Here is a 19,304-nt window from a genome sequence, read left to right on the forward strand (position 1 = left end):
AACTCAAGGTTGGATGCGTGGGAAGAACATCTCCCTACAGAAGAAACTATTACAACAGAAACAGGGCTTCTTTGTTCTATTTGCAACTTTGAATAAGACACAATTATTGCCCCAACATTTGGCGTTTTGCTGACCAGGCATATTTTAGCAAAAGCAAGGTTATCTTTGGTTATTTTGCTTTCTCTTAGCTATTGCTAGCTCTCTGACCTCTTGACCAAACTCTGGACTTTGAGCCTGTACACAAATCCATATATCAGGTTATTACATTAGCAATGGATTTTAACCCTTCAGTGAAACAGCAGCATTTTTGGCAATGATTCAAGAAATGTTTACAAAATTATGTTTTTAACAAATATTTGACACCTGGAGTGAGGAATAACAGAATTAACATCAAATGTAGCTGCACTTGGAATTTAAGAATTCTAATTCTGAGCACCTGGGATTACAGGCTCACCATAGTTACATTTCAAAGCAGATACTATAGAATACATATTAAACAGATTAAATACTTTGCCAATGATCTAACTGAAAAAAACTTATCACAAAACAAATTAAAAGTTGTATTACAACATCTGGCAATAATATTAAATATTTTAATTGCTACATTTGACAGAACTGGGATCTAGTGTGCCAACTGCCAGCACTGAAACTGTCTGACCAAGTTTTATTAGTAAAAAAACCCCACTTTCCAAACATTAACCTACCTAAAGGTTGTAGTAAGTATCTCCTAGTGTTGAATATTCTCGCTACTCCTGCCAATGTTAATACCCATGTCTCAGCCCATTGTTTCTCTGCTGTATCCCTTGAATGATGAATGAGAATATTGCCTCCTCCTGACTCAATCTTCTCTTTGTCAGCTGTCGTGGAAGACTCTCTAACCCTATCCAACAGGTGAAACAGAACCTACGATATTCAGAAAAAGGATGCATTGATTATTTAAGTCACATATTTCAACTTATGTAAATGTAACAAGGAAATAAAATTGCACACATTTTCCCCCTTTCCATGTCAAGTCCCAGAAAGCACCCTATTTCACCCAGCCTTCTTCGCACCTGTGGAGGTGCGGGTACCTGAATCAGCCAGCTGATCACATAAGTTGACACGTGGATCTTGAGATGATGAAGGGCTACTATCATCATGATCAGAAACTTTGAGAATATCCTTAGTGCTAATAAAAGACCAACACACTGACAATGCTCTTTCCCAGAGAAAATCTGAGAAACCTATGAAGTGCCTCTTTAGTAGGTATGTGCATTTGTCTCTCCTTTAGATTGGCTGATGCCCAGAGATCAATAGGTCTGAAGTGCCACGCAGATGGCATGTGTGACAGCAGAATCAAGCTAGGTATGATCATAGTGGAACATGAGTCCTACGGGGCACAAGCAGTCTGCCCAGGTTCTAGGTCAAAGGGATTTTCACACATAGGCTTGATTGGCTGAAGAGGGCCAGAAACAGAAGTGGCAGAAAAGCTAAGCCTTCTATTAGATCAGCCCAGTCACATGGATAAGGAATTACTTTTTTCCATGTGCTCTTCTCCGGAGAAAAGGAAGTTGCTTTAATTTTTTCAAGTAGAAACAAGATCCATGTCTTCCTTTCTATCTGAGGTAGAAGGAAGACTGGGTCTTTGCTGGCCATGCTGCTCTCACAAAGGGCACCAAAATTTTATGCAAAGGAATCATGCATCTACCTGTGTGGAGAGAGTAAGAATGAGCAAAACAACAGTCCAAGACCAGAGGACACAAACTGAAATACTGGTGTCAATTTCATGAGCACATTTGTGTGGAAGGAAAAAAAAAATCAAGATGATGTAAAAATGGTGATAAGCTAGCCTAGGGGCAGCACAGAAGGAAAAAGATACCAACTGGAAGCTTTAAAAAAGTTTAAGATAAAATAGTTGCTAGCTACTTTGTGTGTGTAAATTATATATTATCTTTTAAAATCGTATAAGAATTAAAACTGGTATTACAATAAGAACGTGTAAGAGACTGAGACTACCAAAATGTGGATGCTGTATTCTACAGCAGCTTTTTACTCAGTACCTTCCATATAACTGTGTGCCATGTTGAATGTTGAAGTAAAGTTCCATGGGCACCAATTGTAGAAAACAATGTCTGTCCAGCACTCTTTCTAACTGCAGGTCGTGGATCTACACACAGTTCCCCCAGCTTGGCATAGAGACAGAGCCAAAGGCAGTCAAATGGTGGTGCTGGGTGGAAAGGACGGTTTAAAAACACTCCTTTCTCTTCTGCCTGCTTCTGCAATACTGCTTCCTCTTTGTTCAGCTCTTTTTCAATGGTTTCACCTCTTTGGAAGAAATAATCTGAAATATTCCACTACAAACAAAAAAATTTAGGAACACATTTTATGTATGGAAAAATAAATATTTAAATACACATTGATAATTACTCTGATTGTGAAGGAACAAAGTGTTTCTAATTTTCCCATTTTAAAGTGTACTGCAAAAATGTCCTAAGCAACTCTTAGCTCTACTGATTAGAGAAGGATTACATTTAATTATTCTTAAAAACAGAATATCAAGAACTATATTTATTTCCAGGCTTCAGTTTTTAGGCTCTCAAACTGAATATACAAACTGAAATATCAGAAAAGGATTATTAAAATCTATAATGTTTCTACTAAAAATGTTGATAATCATAATATCTCTGCAACTCCATTCATTTTACATAATCATGCTTGTTACAATAATAATTTACTTAAAGATAAATTCTTATCACTACATTTACATTGACTTCAGTGGGAGTTTTATGAGAGAATGACATGCAGTTTCTGGCTTTTATCGGGATAACAGTCTAGGCATTAACTAGCATTAACAAAATTAATTAAATAAAAGCCACACTAATCCCCATTATGAATGCAAATGAAACTCACCAGCAAACCAATTGATGTTAGGCTAATGTTTAGTTCTTGATTGTGAAGTCCAAAGCTTCCTGCAACTTCAACAACTATTTGTAGGCAAGTGCATGGCATTGTTGGTAGGAAGTCTGTCACAACCAACTGAAGACACTGGAATGCAGTCCGTATTAAGGACTCCCTTGAGGAAATTGAAATAAGGTACATGTTATTTTTTTAAGAGGGTACAAATCATTCTATTGTTATGCACCAGGATGCAACATTACTATAGAAGGATAATCAGATTTACACACTTGCTCTAGAGTCAAGCAAAATTTGAAATACATCTAGGATTTGTCCCAACTGGGGAAAAAAGATGTTTGTGGGTTTTGTGTGGACTTTTGTTTTGCTGTTCTTAAGAATGTGTTAGCTAGCACATTCTAAATTCTAATGCAGAGAAGGCAAGTTGTACTTTAGCACGTTTGTTAAACCAACTGAAGCACAGGCTCCCCCAACTCTGCCAGCTTTCACATGCTGAGGTACAACTTGCTTGTCTAACTGGAGTTTTAGAACTTGTCAGCTAGAACATGCTAGCTAACATGCTATAATACATCTTTATCCTTGGCAAAATAAACCCTAAATTAGGTGGCAAGACTGAACTGGCCTGCAGAAAGTGGCAGGAAAGGAACAAACCAAGGAGGAATGGCAGGATGCAGCTAAGCAACTGGATGTAGCAGGAAAGCGTGTCTAACACTAACCCCCCTTTCTTCACTTTTCTTTTCATTTTACAGTGAAAAGTTGTGTGTGCACTCCGTTTTGTGGATGCTGAAACAACTGGTTATGTGGTACAACTATTTTATCTAATTGTCACTATGCCTATGGTGAGGCTACATGAAAGAAGATTTTCTCTGATTGTCAGAAGTCCTGATGACTGTATTTTCTGAGAGGTTTGAATAGAAATATATTTTAGGGTTTAGGCCAGTGTTATATGCTTCATTTTAAAGGAAAATAACTCTCTAATTAGTGATGTTAGTCTAGCTAGGGTATGATGTAACTGCTGTGCTGTAATGGTTTATCTTTGGAGTGTTATCCAGTAAAAAGACATCTGAAATTGCTAATTGTGTGTGTAACTGTCTTATGGCAGAGACTGGTACAGGATTCCTAAGAAAAGGAAAATGAATCATCTTGTAATTTCCACTTTTAATATTCAGAGGGTTCCTTTGGAAATTCAACTGTAAACTGTGAAAATACTGTAAATCAAATAGAGTTCTGTAGCACACAGCACATATAACCTACATAGGTTATACGTAGGTTATATACTATTGTATTCAAGCTTCACTCTGGAGCTTCCCTAGTATTTGACCCGGAGTTCACCATGCTTGGATTATAGAATTATATATAATTCTGGATTATGGCTCAATCCAGAACATAAATTCAGAGAAGGTCCAGAGTGTAGTCTGAATAGAGGTGCATCAGTTCTATAATGGCTGAGCCCCGTGAATAAAATGTTTGTTTTCAGTTACCAAGCGCTACAAGTAAGAAAAAAAACAGTTACCTATCTTTTGTAACTGCTGTTCTTCGAGAGGTGTTGCTCATGTCCATTACAAGTGTTTGTACACCCACATGCACAGTCATTGGAGATTTTTGCCTTAGCAGTATCTGTAGGGTCATCTGTAGCATCCCCTTGAGTGCCACGCTCATGTGTTGGTATATTAGGCGCTGACGATCCTATGCCCTCTCAGTTCCAACTCCGACTGAGGGGTCGGAGGGCGGGTAATGGAACAGACATGAGCAACACATCTCGAAGAACAAGTTACAAAAGGTAGATAACCGTTCTTTCTTCTTCGAGTGCTTGCTCATGTCAATTCCGTTCTAGGTGACTCACAAACAGTATCCTCGGAGCTGGGTTCAGAGTTCACGGTCTTGTGGCTTCTAACATTGCTCTACAGAAGCCAGCATCTTCCCAGGCCTGCTGGGTAAGTACCAGGGTGAAAGTAACTTAAAGGACTTACATTACACTTGAGTCCTGAGGGGGGCGTGGCCTCAACTGGAAGAGGTGGGGCCTTTAAATCAAGATTTAAAGGCCACAGGGCTCCAGCTGTGACTGGGAGCCCCAGGACCTTTAAATCACCCCAGAGCTACCAGCTGCAGAGGCAGCTGAATCCTGGGCCTCAGGGGTGAATTAAAGGGCTCGGGGCTCCGGCCGCTGCGGAGCTCCGGGCCCTTCAAATCACTGCAGGGACCCTGCTGCTGCTACCCTGGGGCTCCGGCAGCGGGGCTTAGGCGCTGCTTTGAAGGGCCCTGGGCTCCCTGCTTACTTTCACGTCTGGTAAGTGCATAATGGGACGAGAACGTGTGGATGAACAATCAGATGGCTGCCCTACAGATATCCTGGACAGACTAGGAAAACTGCTGAGGAGGCTTACGCCTTGGTTGAATGGGCAGTTACAATTGCCAGAGGTGGCACCTTTGCCTGATTGTAGCAGCAGCGAATGCAGGCAGTGATCTAAGAAGAAATTCTTTGAATGGACACTGAATGATCTTTCATCCTGTCGGCCACTGCAATGAACAATTGCAACGACTTGCGAATTGGCTTGGTCCTTCAATTTAGAAGGCTGGCGCTCTTCTGACATCTAGGGAATGCAATCTACACTCCTCCTCTGACTTATGTGGCTTTGGAAAAAAAGACAGGTAAGTAAATGTCGTGGCCTGTATGAAACTGCTAGACCACCTTGGGTAGAAAAGCCAGGTGCGGCTGCAGCTGGATCTTGTCTTGTAGAAGACCATGTAGAGTGGTTCTGAGGTAAGCGCCCTAATCTCAGAGACCCAGCAGGCAGATGTTATTGCAACTAGGAATGTGACTTTCCAGGACAGAAGGAGGAGAGAGCAGGAAGCCAGAGGCTCGAAGGGGCGTCCCGTGAGTCGTGACAGCACAAGATTCAGGTCCCATTGTGGAATAGGGTCCCTGATGTGCGGGTACAGACGCTCAAGGCCCTTGAGGAACCTGGCAGTCATGTCCTGGACAAAAACCAACCTACCCTCGAGCAGTGGATGGAAGGCGGAAATAGCGGTCAAGTGGACTTTGATAGTTGAAAGGGACAATTAGATGCAGGAGGTAGTCCAGGATCAACTGCAGCAAGGCCACTCAGGCCGAATACCTTTATCCGAGGTCCAACAAGCGAACCGCTTCCATTTGGCCAGGTAGGTTGCTCTGGTGGAGGGCTTTCTGCTGCCCAGCAGGACCTACTGGACAGTGGCTGAGCACTCCTGCTCCTCTGCATTTAACCATGCAGCAGCCAAGCCATCAAGTGCAGCGCCACCAGGTTCAGGTGCAGAAGACTGCTGTGGTTCTGGGACAGCAGGTCTGGCCTGAGCGGCAGCTGTAACAGAGCAGCCACCGAGCGGTCCAGAAGTGTGATGAAGTGCTGGCGTGGCCAAACGGCACTATGAGGATCACTTTCGCTCTGCTTGATTTTCATGAGGACTATGTGAATCAGCTGCACTGGAGGGAAGGCAAACAACAGAGCCCCCAACCACTGGAGCAGAAAAACGTCCAATGGGGAACCTCTGTCAATCCCCGTAATTGAGAGGAAAACGTGGCATTTCCAGTTCTGCCTGGATGTGAACAGGTCCACCTGGGGAATCCCCCACCTCTGGAAGATGGAGCTGAACACTTCTGAGTGCAGGGACCACTCGTAGCGAGATAAGAAGGTCCTACTGAGGTGATCTGCCAAAGTGTTCCTGGCCTTGGAGAGGTGTGAGGCTTCAAGATGGATGCCATGTTGTACACAGTAGTTCCAGAGCTTGAGGGCTTCCTCGCAAAGGTCAGGTGGTGTGGCTCCGCCCTGCTTGATATAGAACATAGCCGCTGTATTGTCCATCAGGACCTGGACCATCCTGCTTTTTAAGTGAACTACGAAGGCTTGGTAGGCCAGGAGAACCACTCTCAGCTCCCTAATGTTGAAGTGTAGGGAGTGATCCTGACTCGACCAATGATGCTGCATGCTGACATTGCCCAGGTGGGCTTCCCACCCTAGATCTGAGGCATCAGAGATGAGGGTCACCAATGGGGATAGAGCCGCAAAAGGAACTCCCACCAACACCAATGCAGGACTCTGCCACCAGGTGAGTGACGACAGTATGAGGTCCAGGACCCTGGCCACATGGTCCATGCTGTGTCTGTTGGGGACATAGACCAACGCCAGCCATATCTGCAGGGGCTGAGGCGAAGCTGCACATGGCAAACCACATATGTGCAGGCCACCATGTGCCTCAATAAGTGCAGGCACATGTGAGCAGTAGTAAGAGGATGGTCTTGCATTCATAAGATGAGGTCCACCATGGCTTGGAACTGAGCCGCGGGGAGGAAGGCTCTGGCCTGAGTAGAGTTGAGTACCACTCCAATTAACTCTATGTATTGTAGCAGAATTGAGGTTGATTTTTTTCTCATTTATTAACAGCCTCAGGTTGTGACAGGTGGAACAAACAAAATGGAGATGCTGCCGCACTGGATCCCGAGACCAACCCTTTATTTGCCAATCATCAAGGTATGGATAAATTTGAACACCCCAGCACCTTAGGTAAGCAGCATCTAGTGCTATGCAATTCTTGAACACTCTTGGGGCTGATGGGAGACCGAATGGCAATGAATGGCATGAACTGGAAATGGCATTAGCCCAGCGTAAAATGAAGGAAGCACCTGTGCCCTGGGAAAATGGAAATATGCATCCTTCAGGTCGAGGGCAGCGTACCAGTCTCCCGGATCCAGGTAGGGGATGATGGAGGCCAGGAAGACCATGAGAAACTTCAACTTTTTGAGAGACTTGTTGAGATGACGCAAGTCCAAAATGGGTGTGAGGCCCCCTATTGCTTTCGGGATTAGGAAGCAGCGGGAGTAAAACCCCTTTTCCTTTCATGTCTCGAGGGACTTCCTCCACTGCCCCCAGGCACAGGAGGGTCTCTTGGACTAGGAGTTGCTCGTGAGAAGGGTCCATGGAGAGGGATGGGAAAGGTGGGTGGAAAGGAGGGTCAGCCATAAACTGCAGGGTGTAACCTGAGAATATTACTTTGAGCACCCAACAGTACAAGGTCAGCAGAGACCAGGCTGACCAGAAAGGGCAGAGGCAGTAGAGGAAACCGTAGACCCTGGGAGGTGACCAGGGTGTCATCCTCGAGCACAACTTCAACATGACTGCCTCTGGCCTCCTTGGTTCCTGGAAGGGCCAGGCTGAGAAGATGAATGGGAATATGATGTGTGTCGCCGCTTAGACCCCTTGTCTCTATCCTTTCTCCTGTAGGTGCTCAGCTGGGGAGTCCCGAGCACCTAGACCATGAAGGCGGAGGGCAGAATGGTTTCCTGGACTGCTAAGGAGTATGAAGGCCCAAGGAGAGGAGGGTGGCATGGGAGTCTTCAAGGCCATGGAGTCTCAAGATCGTGAGCTTGGAGAAGAGCCCATTCCCCTCAAATGGGAGGTCCTGTATAGCGGCCTGCATCTCCTGGGATAACCTGGAGGACTGCAACCAGGAGCTGCACCTCATGGCCAACACAGAGGTGACCACCCTGGCCACTGAGTCAGTAGCATCCCAGGCCCCCCTTGCCACCACCGTGCCTTCATCCACTAAAGTGGTGAACTCCTGAGCTTGGTCCTGTGGGAGGGCCTCCTTGAATTTTTTAAGGGAGTCCCACAGGTTAAAATTGTACTTGCTTAACAGGGTCTAGTTGTTAGACATCCGAAATTGCAGGCTTGCCAAATAAACCTTTCTGCCAAGTAAGTCCATACAAGATTAGGGTTGGAAGAGACCTTAGGTGGTCACCTAGTCCAGCCCCCAGCTCAAAGCAGGACCAACACCACCTAAATTACCCCAGCCAGAGCTTTGATCAGTCTCTTGGAGTCTGTTTTTTGGCGTGCCACTGACTTGGCCCTGCCTGTCCGTTTCATTAATGGCAGACATGATCAGTGATGCTGCTGGAGGGTGCACATACAGATAGTCAAACCCTTTCAAAGGGAGGTAATACTTCTTTTCCACCTTCTTAGGAGCAGGCAGAATTGAAGATGGGGACTGCCACAGTGATTTGGCAATCTTAAGGACCTTTGGGTGGACAGGCAGCGTGACCCAGGCCATGGGAGGGTGGGGCGCGCCTACCCGTTTGGGAGGGACCCGCCACTGTTTTGTCTAGAGATGACAACGACAAGTGCACTGCTGGGGGAGGGGCGGGTTCCCTTTCCTTCTCTAGGAATGGCTCCTTAGGTGCTGCAGTTCGATGCGCTGCCTTCATGTCAGATTCAGTACCGTACCCCGACTCCATGGACTGCAGTACTGGGGGCTGTTTGTCCAAGTCCACCAAGGAGGATGGTGGGAATATGAGACCAGCATCACGGACACAGCCCACGGGTTCCAGTATGGCCACCGAGCGGGCCACTTTCCCCGCTGCCATGCCGTCTCTGCAGGTGCCACGCCGGCTTTGCGGCTTGGTGGTGAATTACCCCTCCTTGGAGGGGGGCTGAACTCTTGGTCTGAGTCCGACCATTGCCCTTCTGGTGACCAGGGCACAGCTGTCAAGGCCTGAGTCTGCTGACACTGGTCGGCAACCGGTGAGGCGAGGATCGGTGACTGCCCGACAAGCGGTACCGGGGGGATGGAGACTGGTGCCTTGACAGGGAGCAATCCCGCCCCAGTTGGGACTGACATCTGGGAGACCATCTGGGCAAGGGTGACCTGCACCACAGTGATCTTTCATGGGAAGCTTGCTGGTATCGGTGGTAGGGGGACTGGTGCCTAGACTCTGGTGTCCCATGTCTCGTAGGGGAGAGTGTGGTGCCAGGGTCCTAGGCTGCAGAGATGGCAATTTACACCTGCGGTCTGGGGACCAAGGGTGCACCACTGCCCTATGGGCCGGTTCCATGATTGGCTTGCCCTTAGGTGCTGGGGCCTTACCAAGTCTGGCATCAGGCACAGTCTCTGCAGTACCGGTCAGCCAACTTGCTCTTTAGCTGCCAGGGCCACTTCGGGCAATGAGGGCCTGAGGAGAAGCTGGGGTCCCCTGTTGCTCCTGAGAGTCAGATCCCGGGCCAAGCTTGGGGGGTCTGACCTCAGTGGTACCCCCGTGATGGGCACATGGTCTGACATATGAACTTTGCCTGAAGCCCCTTTCCCCTCCAGTACCAGGGGGCTCTTCTTCTTTTGCTGCTTCTTCGGTACTGGAGAGGGGAAACAGTGTCAGCAGTGCGCTCCACACCGATGCTGAGGTGCGTGGTGTGGGATCCTAGTGGGATGGCTCCAATACAGGACTAAATGCAGGCTCCATGAGGAGAGCCCACTAGTGGATATCCCACTCCTTCTGCATTCTGGGGCAAAAGCTCTTACAGATTCTGCACTTGTCCTTTCTATGGGACCCCCTTAACCACTTCAAACTGCTGGCAAGGGGGTCACTACAAGGCATCAGCCTGTTGCATGACAAGCATGGTTTGAAGCCGGGAGAAAGGGGCATGTCCCGCTCAGGGGCAAAGTCCCAGCTGGGACTCTACCTACAAACTAACCTAACATTTAACTTAATGGCTTACTAAGTACCTACAAACTATATACGAAGAAAGAAAAGGAGTACTTGTGGCACCTTAGAGACTAACCAATTTATTAGAGCATAAGCTTTCGTGAGCTACAGCTCACTTCCTCAGATGCATATCGTGGAAACTGCAGCAGGCTTTATATATACACAGAGAATATGAAACAATACCTATTCCCACCCCACTGTCCTGCTGGTAATAGCTTATCTAAAGTGATCATCAGGTGGGCCATTTCCAGCACAAATCCAGGTTTTCTCACCCTCCACCCCCCCACACAAATTCACTCTCCTGCTGGTGATAGCCCATCCAAAGTGACAACTCTTTACACAATGTGCATGACAGTCAAGTTGGGCTATTTCCTGCATAAATCCAGGTTTTCTCACATCCCCCCCACCCCCATACACACACAAACATATACGAAGAAGACACACAATGGGCTGTGAAGAACTGCTAATGCTCTTTGCCGATGCAAGACAAGGAGCTCTGACCAACTGTCCCAAGTGGTAAGGAGGAACTGAGACGGTATAGGGTCAGCAGCGCCTAATATACCAATGCATGAGCACAGCACGACCATCCGGATACTGCTAAGGCAAAAATCTCTAACTACTGTGCACATGGGCACGCACACACCTAGAATGGAATGGACATGAGCAAGCATTCGAAGAAGAACTAATTTTCTTTTGTAATTTCAACATTGGATCAAATTACTGATCAGTAATATTTTTCAACACATATTTTTGTGTCTCCCGCAATGGCAATGCTCCCATACTAAATGCTTCAGAAGAATGCACAAGAAACCCCATAATGGACAATTATGGGATAATTTGTCTATAAAGGAAGGTTTTTCCCCTAATCCCTGTCAGTCAGTGGTTGGTTTATGCCTTACAGCATGTGGGTTTATATCCTTTGCAAATATTTTCTCTTATGTAGTTTATCTTATAAAAATAATGAGAATAACTAAACATCTAATATTTTTCTATTAAGTTCTTGATCTGAATGATATTGTGAAGAAATGAGTTCTGCATGTTAAATTATGCATTCTGTAAGAGTATTTCCTTTTAATGATTTTAAATTTTTAGCCTCTTGCTCTTGCACTATGAGAAAGAGTAAATAAGCACCTGACTTAAATTCTCTGTATTAAAAGTGTGGCTTATTTCTTGCCCTCTCTGCTTGTTTTTTAGGCTTCTAAACAGAGATTATTAAAATAAATTAAGATCAACACTATGTAGCAATTGCTCTATGGCCCAGAGGGAGAAACCATTAAACATTTTCTGAGTTTAGTTGCTAATATTTCTGATCTTCCAACAGGGTGCATATACAGAGCAGGGATATTATAAAGTAAGTTCTATCTTGATTGAGAGAATAAAAGGAAGGACATCTGTAATGAAGATATTTAGGAACGGAAATCATCTCAGGCCTTTTTCTTTATTGTTGCATGTATTTTCATAAGCTAGTGGAAAAGGCCTCCAAATTTCTCTTGTGAATCACTTAATTTTATTTTGTGGGACTTGGTCTCCTAAAATATTACAAACAAAAGCATGGCATGGGTTTATTCTGCCTCTAATAATCTGCCAGGTTTAATGTAAAATTTATCAGTATTTTTACTGTCAAAATTCACCATTAGTATCAAAATGTATTTAATTCCACAGTAATATAAAACAGTAACATACCCTGCATAAGTCCCTCTCTAACACACACATCTTTCAAAGCCCCAGCCTTTCCATAACATATATACTAATGGCATTGTCAGTACAGATCTGCAGATTTTCAAGTGAATTTTTTCAGTCTTTTGAAAGATTAATTCAGTAGAAAACTGACAATCTGTGCCTTTAGGCAAAGCTCCTTTTCGGTGGAGTCCAGCTATTTAGAACACAGAAATAACTAAAAAAAATTATGAATATTCGTAAATGGTGAGTTCTCTGCTCTTCTTATCTATATCAGGTTTATATCAACCACTTACCCTTGATCACTTCTGATTGCTCCCATGACACCGAGGATTAATGGCCAGCCAGGTCCCAGACTGTCACCTTGACTCTGCAAAATCTGTAATACACACTCCAGTTGTTTGAGCCTGATATCAGGATGAATAATGTTTGACAGTTCCTTCAATGGATTTAGCAAAAGCAACTGCAGCCTCTAAAAATAAATAGAGAAAACAGCAAGGGGAGTAATAACTAATAAACAGATTATAATGCATCCTTATGAAGCCACACAGTACAAATCTGCATTTTTTAAAGTGGGATTTTCAAAAGTGCCTAAAAGCCCTCAGTGGGAGGCTGGGCACCTAACTTCTTTTGAAAATCATTTTAATGTTTTTTCCCCTCCCTCCTTAAGATATTATATTTCCCAACAAATTTGGAGACACTTTTAAATCTTGCAGGTGAAGTTTAAACTCTGAAAATGTAAAAGTATATTAAAAGATTGCAAAGTATTATTTAAAAATAAGCATCAAACATGAACAAAGAGATGATCAAGATGCATCTCTCTCAACTATTCACCATTATGAGGGTTACCCTTTTAGACTCAAATGTATTTCAGCTACACAGAAACTTTGTGCAGTGTAAATGGAATTGTCATCTTGATAACTGCGAAGACATGCTAGGTCATTAAATTGAAGATACAGCTGAAGATTTTTTTCCAGATTCTTTCAACCTTTATACCATCTATCCCTCCTTTTTGGGTCTTTGTTTCACATAGTATCAAACACTTGGGCTTTGGCAGGTTTTGGGAGCTCATGGCCAAGAATCAGGAACTCTTACATTCTAACTCAAGCTCGTGCAATGACTTATTGTGTGACCCTGAGCGACTCATTTAACCACTCTATCTCAGTTTACTCATCTATAAACTGGGATTAAGAAAAATCACATTCCTTGTAATTTTGCTTCTTGGACAACAATTTCACAAGAGTCTCATTCATGAGTTTCACGCCAGTGTGAAACTGGTTGGGAACTTCCATAACCAAGGATCCTTGGAGGACAATATACCTCTATGCAAGCACTCAATCGTTCCCAGAGAGTAGTCAGCAGTGGTTCACAGTCATGCTGGAAGGGCATAACAAACGGGGTCCCGCAGGGATCAGTTCTGGTTCTGATCCTGTTCAATATCTTCATCAATTATTCATCAATATCTTCATCAATTATTTATATAATGGCATAGAGAGTACACTTATAAAGTTTGCGGACAATACCAAGCTGGGAGGGGTTGCAAGTGCTTTGGAGGATAGGATTAGAATTCAAAATTATCTGGACAAACTGGAGAAATGGTCTGAAGTATATAGGATGAAATTCAGTAAGGATAAATACAAAGTACTCCACTTAGGAAGGAACAATCAGTTGCACACATACAAAATGGGAAATGACCGCCTAGATAGGAGTACTGCGGAAAGGGATCTGAGGGTCATAGAAGATCACAAGATTAATATGAGTCAAACAGTGTAATGCTGTTGCAAAAAAAGCAAACATCATTCTGGGATGTATTAGCAGGAGCATTGTAAGCAAGACACAAGAAGTAATTCTGCTCTACTCTGTGCTGATTAGGCCTCAACTGGAAAGATGTGGACAAATTGGAGAAAGTCCAGAGAAGAGCAACAAATATAATTACAGGTCTAGAAAACATGACCTATGAGGGAAGATTGAAAAAACTGGGTTTGTTTAGTCTGGAGAAGAGAAAACTGAGAGGGGAAATGATAACAGTTTTCAAGTACATAAAAGGTTGTTACAAGGAGAAGGGAGAAAAATTGTTCTTCTTAACCTCTGAGACTAGGACAAGAAGCAATGGGCTTAAATTGCAGCAAGGGCGGTTTAGGTTGGACATTAGGAAAAACTTCCTAACTTTCAGAGTGGTTAAGCACTGGAATAAATTACCTATGGAGGTTGTGGGATTTCCAACATTGGAGATTTTTAAGAGCAGGTTGGACAAACATCTGTCAGGGGTGGTCTAGATAATACTTAGTACTGCCTTGAGTTCAGGGGACTGGACTAGATGACCTCTCGAGGTCCCTTCCAGTTCTATGATTTTATTATTCTATACATGCATCCTTACACCCCACAGAATAGGTGGTATATTCAAATTCTATTTGTGTTAGTGGGTCAGCCACTGCTCCCCTCAACAGTCAGTGTGATGATGGTATCTTCAGACTAGGGAAAATTAGTTACTTTGTAATTCTGGTCCTTTGAAGTTCTCTCACAGAACTGTTATTCTCCACATAGACCACACACCTGCCTCTCTTGAAAGTTTGGAGGTTTTTACTTTTGAGATCACGCATTTTTGCCGATATGAAAGTGCATAAGTAAATGTTTCATCCTTTTACACCAAAAGGAACTGACAGTGGATCACACCAGTGGACTGTACCACTTGCACTACAGGATTGGAAAATTCCCCGTGTGGGGATTGATGTACCTCACTATAACTCTTTGCCTGGTAACTCCCAGAGCTAATCTTGTAATCATGTAATGAATGCTGAGAGGATGGAATCTTTAAACTGTAATCTTTCACAGAAGTGTTTTGAAGATTAACTATTATTTTGTGCAGGGCTTATGAATCTTTATAAAAGTGCTAAGCATTATTTTTTTATTAGTATTATTATTATTATAATATTAAGAGGCATGAGATGATACAGGCTTTCATTTATTTTTCATGGTTGACAGATCTTTAATTTTTTACCACGAAAATCATAATTAATGGTTTTTTCCACAGTGCAGTTTTTCAAATGAAAAGGAAAGTGATACAGATTAGCAGTAGTTAATATTGACTACTGAGTCAACTTTAAATACAATGGGAAGGAGAAAGGAGGTCTTAAAAGAGAAGGGCAGAGGATCAGAAAGAGACATTCCATGCCAAAGTCCTAAAGGCTTTTATTTCTCAAACTACCCCCCCCCCCCATTAAAAAAAACCTCCAAAACATTTTACCCTAAATGGAACAGTCCATATCAAATTGAAACAAAAAACAATACTTTTACGTTCCTCCATGTTTCATTTGTTATGTCATAGCCATCTATGCCCAACATATGCATTACTTTAATTTTTAGACAAATATACATTGAGTGAACTTAAAATTTCTCCTTTCAACAGTTGCTATTGTTCTGGTGATATAATTTTCCATTTCAAATATCAAATGACCAGAAGATTACAGGTCTCACCAGAACTTAGTCCTCTGTCAAAAGACACTGAACTTTTATCTCAGGCCTTGCTGGTCTGACTCCACGTGAAGGACTTGATTCCCTCAGTGCATTCAGCCACTGTCTAGCAGCACTCTGATTCTGTGGTCTAGTCTGTGTTAGCTCCAGCATACACCAATGAAGGACCATGGTAACATGGCTGCATCCTGCCTTTGGCAATTTCCCTAGGTTAGGGTGAATGTGACCAGCTCTGCCAGATTTCCGCTGGCTGAAAGTTTCCTCCCCCACGGTGGTTTTTCTCAGCTGGTCAGTCACTTTAAGAATCTGTTTCCTAAACTGAGTAGTGCCTAGCGGCCAGATTTAAGTAGAAAATCTTGCCTAAAAGATGCAAAGGATAAATAGAATCAAATTAGCAGTAGGAAAAGAAATCTGCATTGAAGTAAAATGTATTAAATAAAAGGTAGTATTTGAAAGAACCTAGTTTTATTACAGTTCTAAAAAAGAGACCTAAAATTTAAGTCAGAAAATATATATTGCCAAAGAATAAAAAAAATTATAGGGGCAGAGTAAGATAACAGAAAAGGGATATTCTTTTTTAAATTAAACACCAAAAAATGAATAAGAGACAAAAAATTTAAAAAACAGCTGAAGAGAAAAAGCCAAAGCATGTGTAGGAAAAAATCAGCTAACTCACTCACTCTCTCTCTCTCTCTCTCTCTCATATAATGGCTTTCTATAGAGAGAAAGGATAAAGATACAATTTATACACCAAAAGAATCTATCTTGTAATTCTGTGCCTTCTGTTAAAATTTTCTATATTCCTCTAACCATTTTAGAACTGTTTTGTACTCATGAGGGTGGCGCATGTTTTGTTCTACTATATGAACACAGTGAGTTAGCAACATCGTTCTTTATTCTCCATGTGTGACGGGAATAAGGCTGTAGCTGATCAGAATGCATGATCTCTGTACCTAACACACAAAGTTCCATCTGCAGTACTTATAAACTCAATAGTAAAACTGCTTTGTGAATGCCACCTGTTTGTTGAATTACCTCTAGGAAAGACTCTGATTTCATGTTTATTATGAATTCCAGAAAAGGAAAGCATCATTTCACAAAAACTTACTTTACCTGATTTTGTGATAATGGAGGGTCATGGTTAAATGTCAGCCCTGCTTTAATGAGAGAGGTTAACGCTTCTGCACCCCATTCTCTCATTCTGGAGTTTGGATGCTGGCAGACCTGAAGATACAGCATAGCCTTATTTAAAGCTACATTCATTTAAACCAAGATGATTTGTAAATTTTCACAATTCAAACTGGATATATAAACTATGTAGTGTTTTTAAAATAATTATATTAATCAAATATTAATTTACAAGAATAAGAAACAGCTGAAACCTCTGTATTTCACTATTTTTTCCTGTATTTCTCAATACAACCTGCTTCTGTCAATCAATTAGATGGTAAGGGCCTCAAAAGTTAAGACTAAGTTTAATAATGCTGAAGAACAATATATCTGTAGGAAAAGCTTACCTTCTGAATAAGGAAACAAGAGGAAGCAATAGGGAGAGAGGCAGAAGTAAACAATGTGAAAATCAAGGCAGTTCAAAATATAGTTTCACAAATTAAGTGAAAAGGCAATACATATAATTCTAATTTAGTTATTGGTAGCTTAAAAATGGCTTGACACAAAGAACTAAATTCTGCTCTAGAAGGTGTGCCTGTAACTCATTTTCATTTAACTTGGCCTTGAGCTGTTGTGAAACAAATACCCAGGTTCACTATCTATTTTTTAGTACAGCAAAAAAAATTCCTGAATGTAACAGTATGGAAGTAACCAATAAAAGCCAGCGTGTGCGTGTGTATGTATGTCTGTGTTTGGTTTGTCATACATAGAAATACACATTTAAATAACCATAAAATTATTGTACAAATGTTAGGAAATATAATGTGAAGACGACACTCCATTCTTCTTTCAAACCCTTGAGAAAAAGATAGGTATAATGCCATAAATCAATGAGACACTAAATTTTCACTGGCCTCTCAAAACTGACTTGCCTTTGTTTCTTGATGTAGCTCACATCAAGACTGCCCAATTCTAAATGTTCATTAATTGCTATTTGTAGTTCAGAGAAATTAAAATATTACAAATGCATACCATCTTCTGCAAAGCTGTGCAAACATACCATGAGCAGTTCTCCATGCTTTCATACTTGATATATCTGTCACAGTCTAAAGAAACAACTGTTTTGAGCCTTCAGTGACTTGTAAAGACAATGCTGTGCCAACCCCTTCTCAGTGGGGACGGGGCTGTAGGAGACTGTCAGGGATAGGCAATGCCTGTATCAAGGGAAGATTGAGAAAGGCAAGGGCAGGTTCAACTATTCAGGGGATGTGATAGTGGGGAGAAGTGTCTCCACCACCCATGTCTACCACTCACTAGCCAAGCTTGAAGGGTGGCTCTCATGCCCTTTAACCCCAGCTATATATAAAACATCCCACGTAGAGCCCGGCACAGATACACAAATGTGTATCCGCATCCGATCCACGATCCACAAAAATTATCTGCAGATCCGCGTATTTGCAGGGCTCTACGCAGGGGGCCACGCTGAGGCTCCTAGGCATCCCCCCAGCCGGAGCCTGGTTGGGGAGAGCTGCGTGGGCAGCTGTGGGGAGCCCACGCAGAGTCGCAGACCCTCCACCTGCCCTCAGCTGTGCGGGGAGCCTATGGGGCAAGCATACAGCCGGGGCTGCTCTCAGTGCTCCCCCTGCTCCGGAAGGTGGAGGGTCTGCCATGGCTTCTCAGCTGGGCTCCACATTCACAGAAATGGTCCATGGATATAAAGCAGATATCCGTGGATTTTCAGGGCTCTCATCCCAGGCACACAGCAGCCATCCTGCTAGTATTGCTCCTGCTCTCCTTGCCACATACCACTGAAGTATAGTTCCAACTATGTTTCGCAGATGCTGGGTGGAGGGGGAAATTAGACCAAATTGCCAGTTTTTGGGATCAGGAAGGACTTTTTCCCCCCTCAGTGGAAGTCTGGCAGGGTGTTCACTATATGTTATCCATCTTTCTCATAACATCCTGGAGGCCCAATTTTAGGTTAATAAGGATTAAGGCATCACTTTAAAAGAACATTTGTTTATAAGTGAAATTTGTCATCTCATTTCAAGTTGTGACTGCTGTCCCGCATGGGCAAGAGCCTGTAAGAGATCAGCTGCTGGAAGAAAACATAAGTAAGAGACCCAGGAGATGGCTGATACACTGAGCTGACCTGTAGGAAAAAGGGTCTTTTGTCTTAAGTCTTTGCAGACTAAGGTACCCTCATTCTTCCTCACAGAGGAAGATGAGAGGCTCTGGAGATGAGCTGAATCCCAGAGATTACGCTGAAGAGAGCCAACCCAGAAGAGTGGTTATTGCTTTAATATCTCAGGGAAATGTGCTCAACTTCATTTTGAGAGCATTAACTACCCAATAGGCTACATGAATCCAGAATTAAACTTCTCTGCAGTGGAAGTAGTATATAAAAATGGTAAACTAAAAATCATTTTGCTTTATCTTAACATGCTTAAAATGTATAAAGGCAGATATTTAACAGTGTAGAGAAAAAAATAAACAAAATTCCAATAACAGCTTTAAAGGTAAATGAGATATACACCAATTCTAGAAACAGGAAGCCAGACAAGCTAAAATTAAGAAGACTGATCAAAAGTTACATTTAGAATATTTCAGAGTAACAGCCATGTTAGTCTGTATTCGCAAAAAGAAA

The 19,304-nt window shown here is 42.8% G+C and overlaps 1 protein-coding gene and 1 long non-coding RNA gene across 12 annotated transcripts in view; one reads left to right on the top strand and one right to left on the bottom strand.

Moving 5' to 3' along the window:
• Positions 1-19,304, bottom strand: part of MON2 (MON2 homolog, regulator of endosome-to-Golgi trafficking) — a 157,514-nt gene that overhangs the window by 51,739 nt on the left and 86,471 nt on the right. For 10 of the 11 annotated variants that reach the window (XM_073327927.1, XM_073327923.1, XM_073327918.1 and 7 more), the window contains 5 exons: positions 16,661-16,771; positions 12,373-12,548; positions 2,890-3,052; positions 2,040-2,333; positions 705-903 (listed from right to left, as the gene is read on the bottom strand). In XM_073327927.1, coding sequence (XP_073184028.1) covers positions 705-903; positions 2,040-2,333; positions 2,890-3,052; positions 12,373-12,548; positions 16,661-16,771 — 943 coding nt within the window. The remainder of the gene's footprint in view (positions 1-704; positions 904-2,039; positions 2,334-2,889; positions 3,053-12,372; positions 12,549-16,660; positions 16,772-19,304) is intronic. The other variant, XM_073327920.1, reaches the window with a different exon arrangement.
• On the top strand, positions 4,731-9,623 carry LOC140905169 (uncharacterized). Its single transcript, XR_012156775.1, has 3 exons — positions 4,731-4,826; positions 7,311-7,397; positions 8,148-9,623. It is a non-coding gene; the product is annotated as an uncharacterized lncRNA (long non-coding RNA).

Source organism: Lepidochelys kempii, chromosome 1 (genome assembly GCF_965140265.1).
Source record: "Lepidochelys kempii isolate rLepKem1 chromosome 1, rLepKem1.hap2, whole genome shotgun sequence".
Lineage (NCBI taxonomy): Eukaryota > Metazoa > Chordata > Testudines > Cheloniidae > Lepidochelys > Lepidochelys kempii.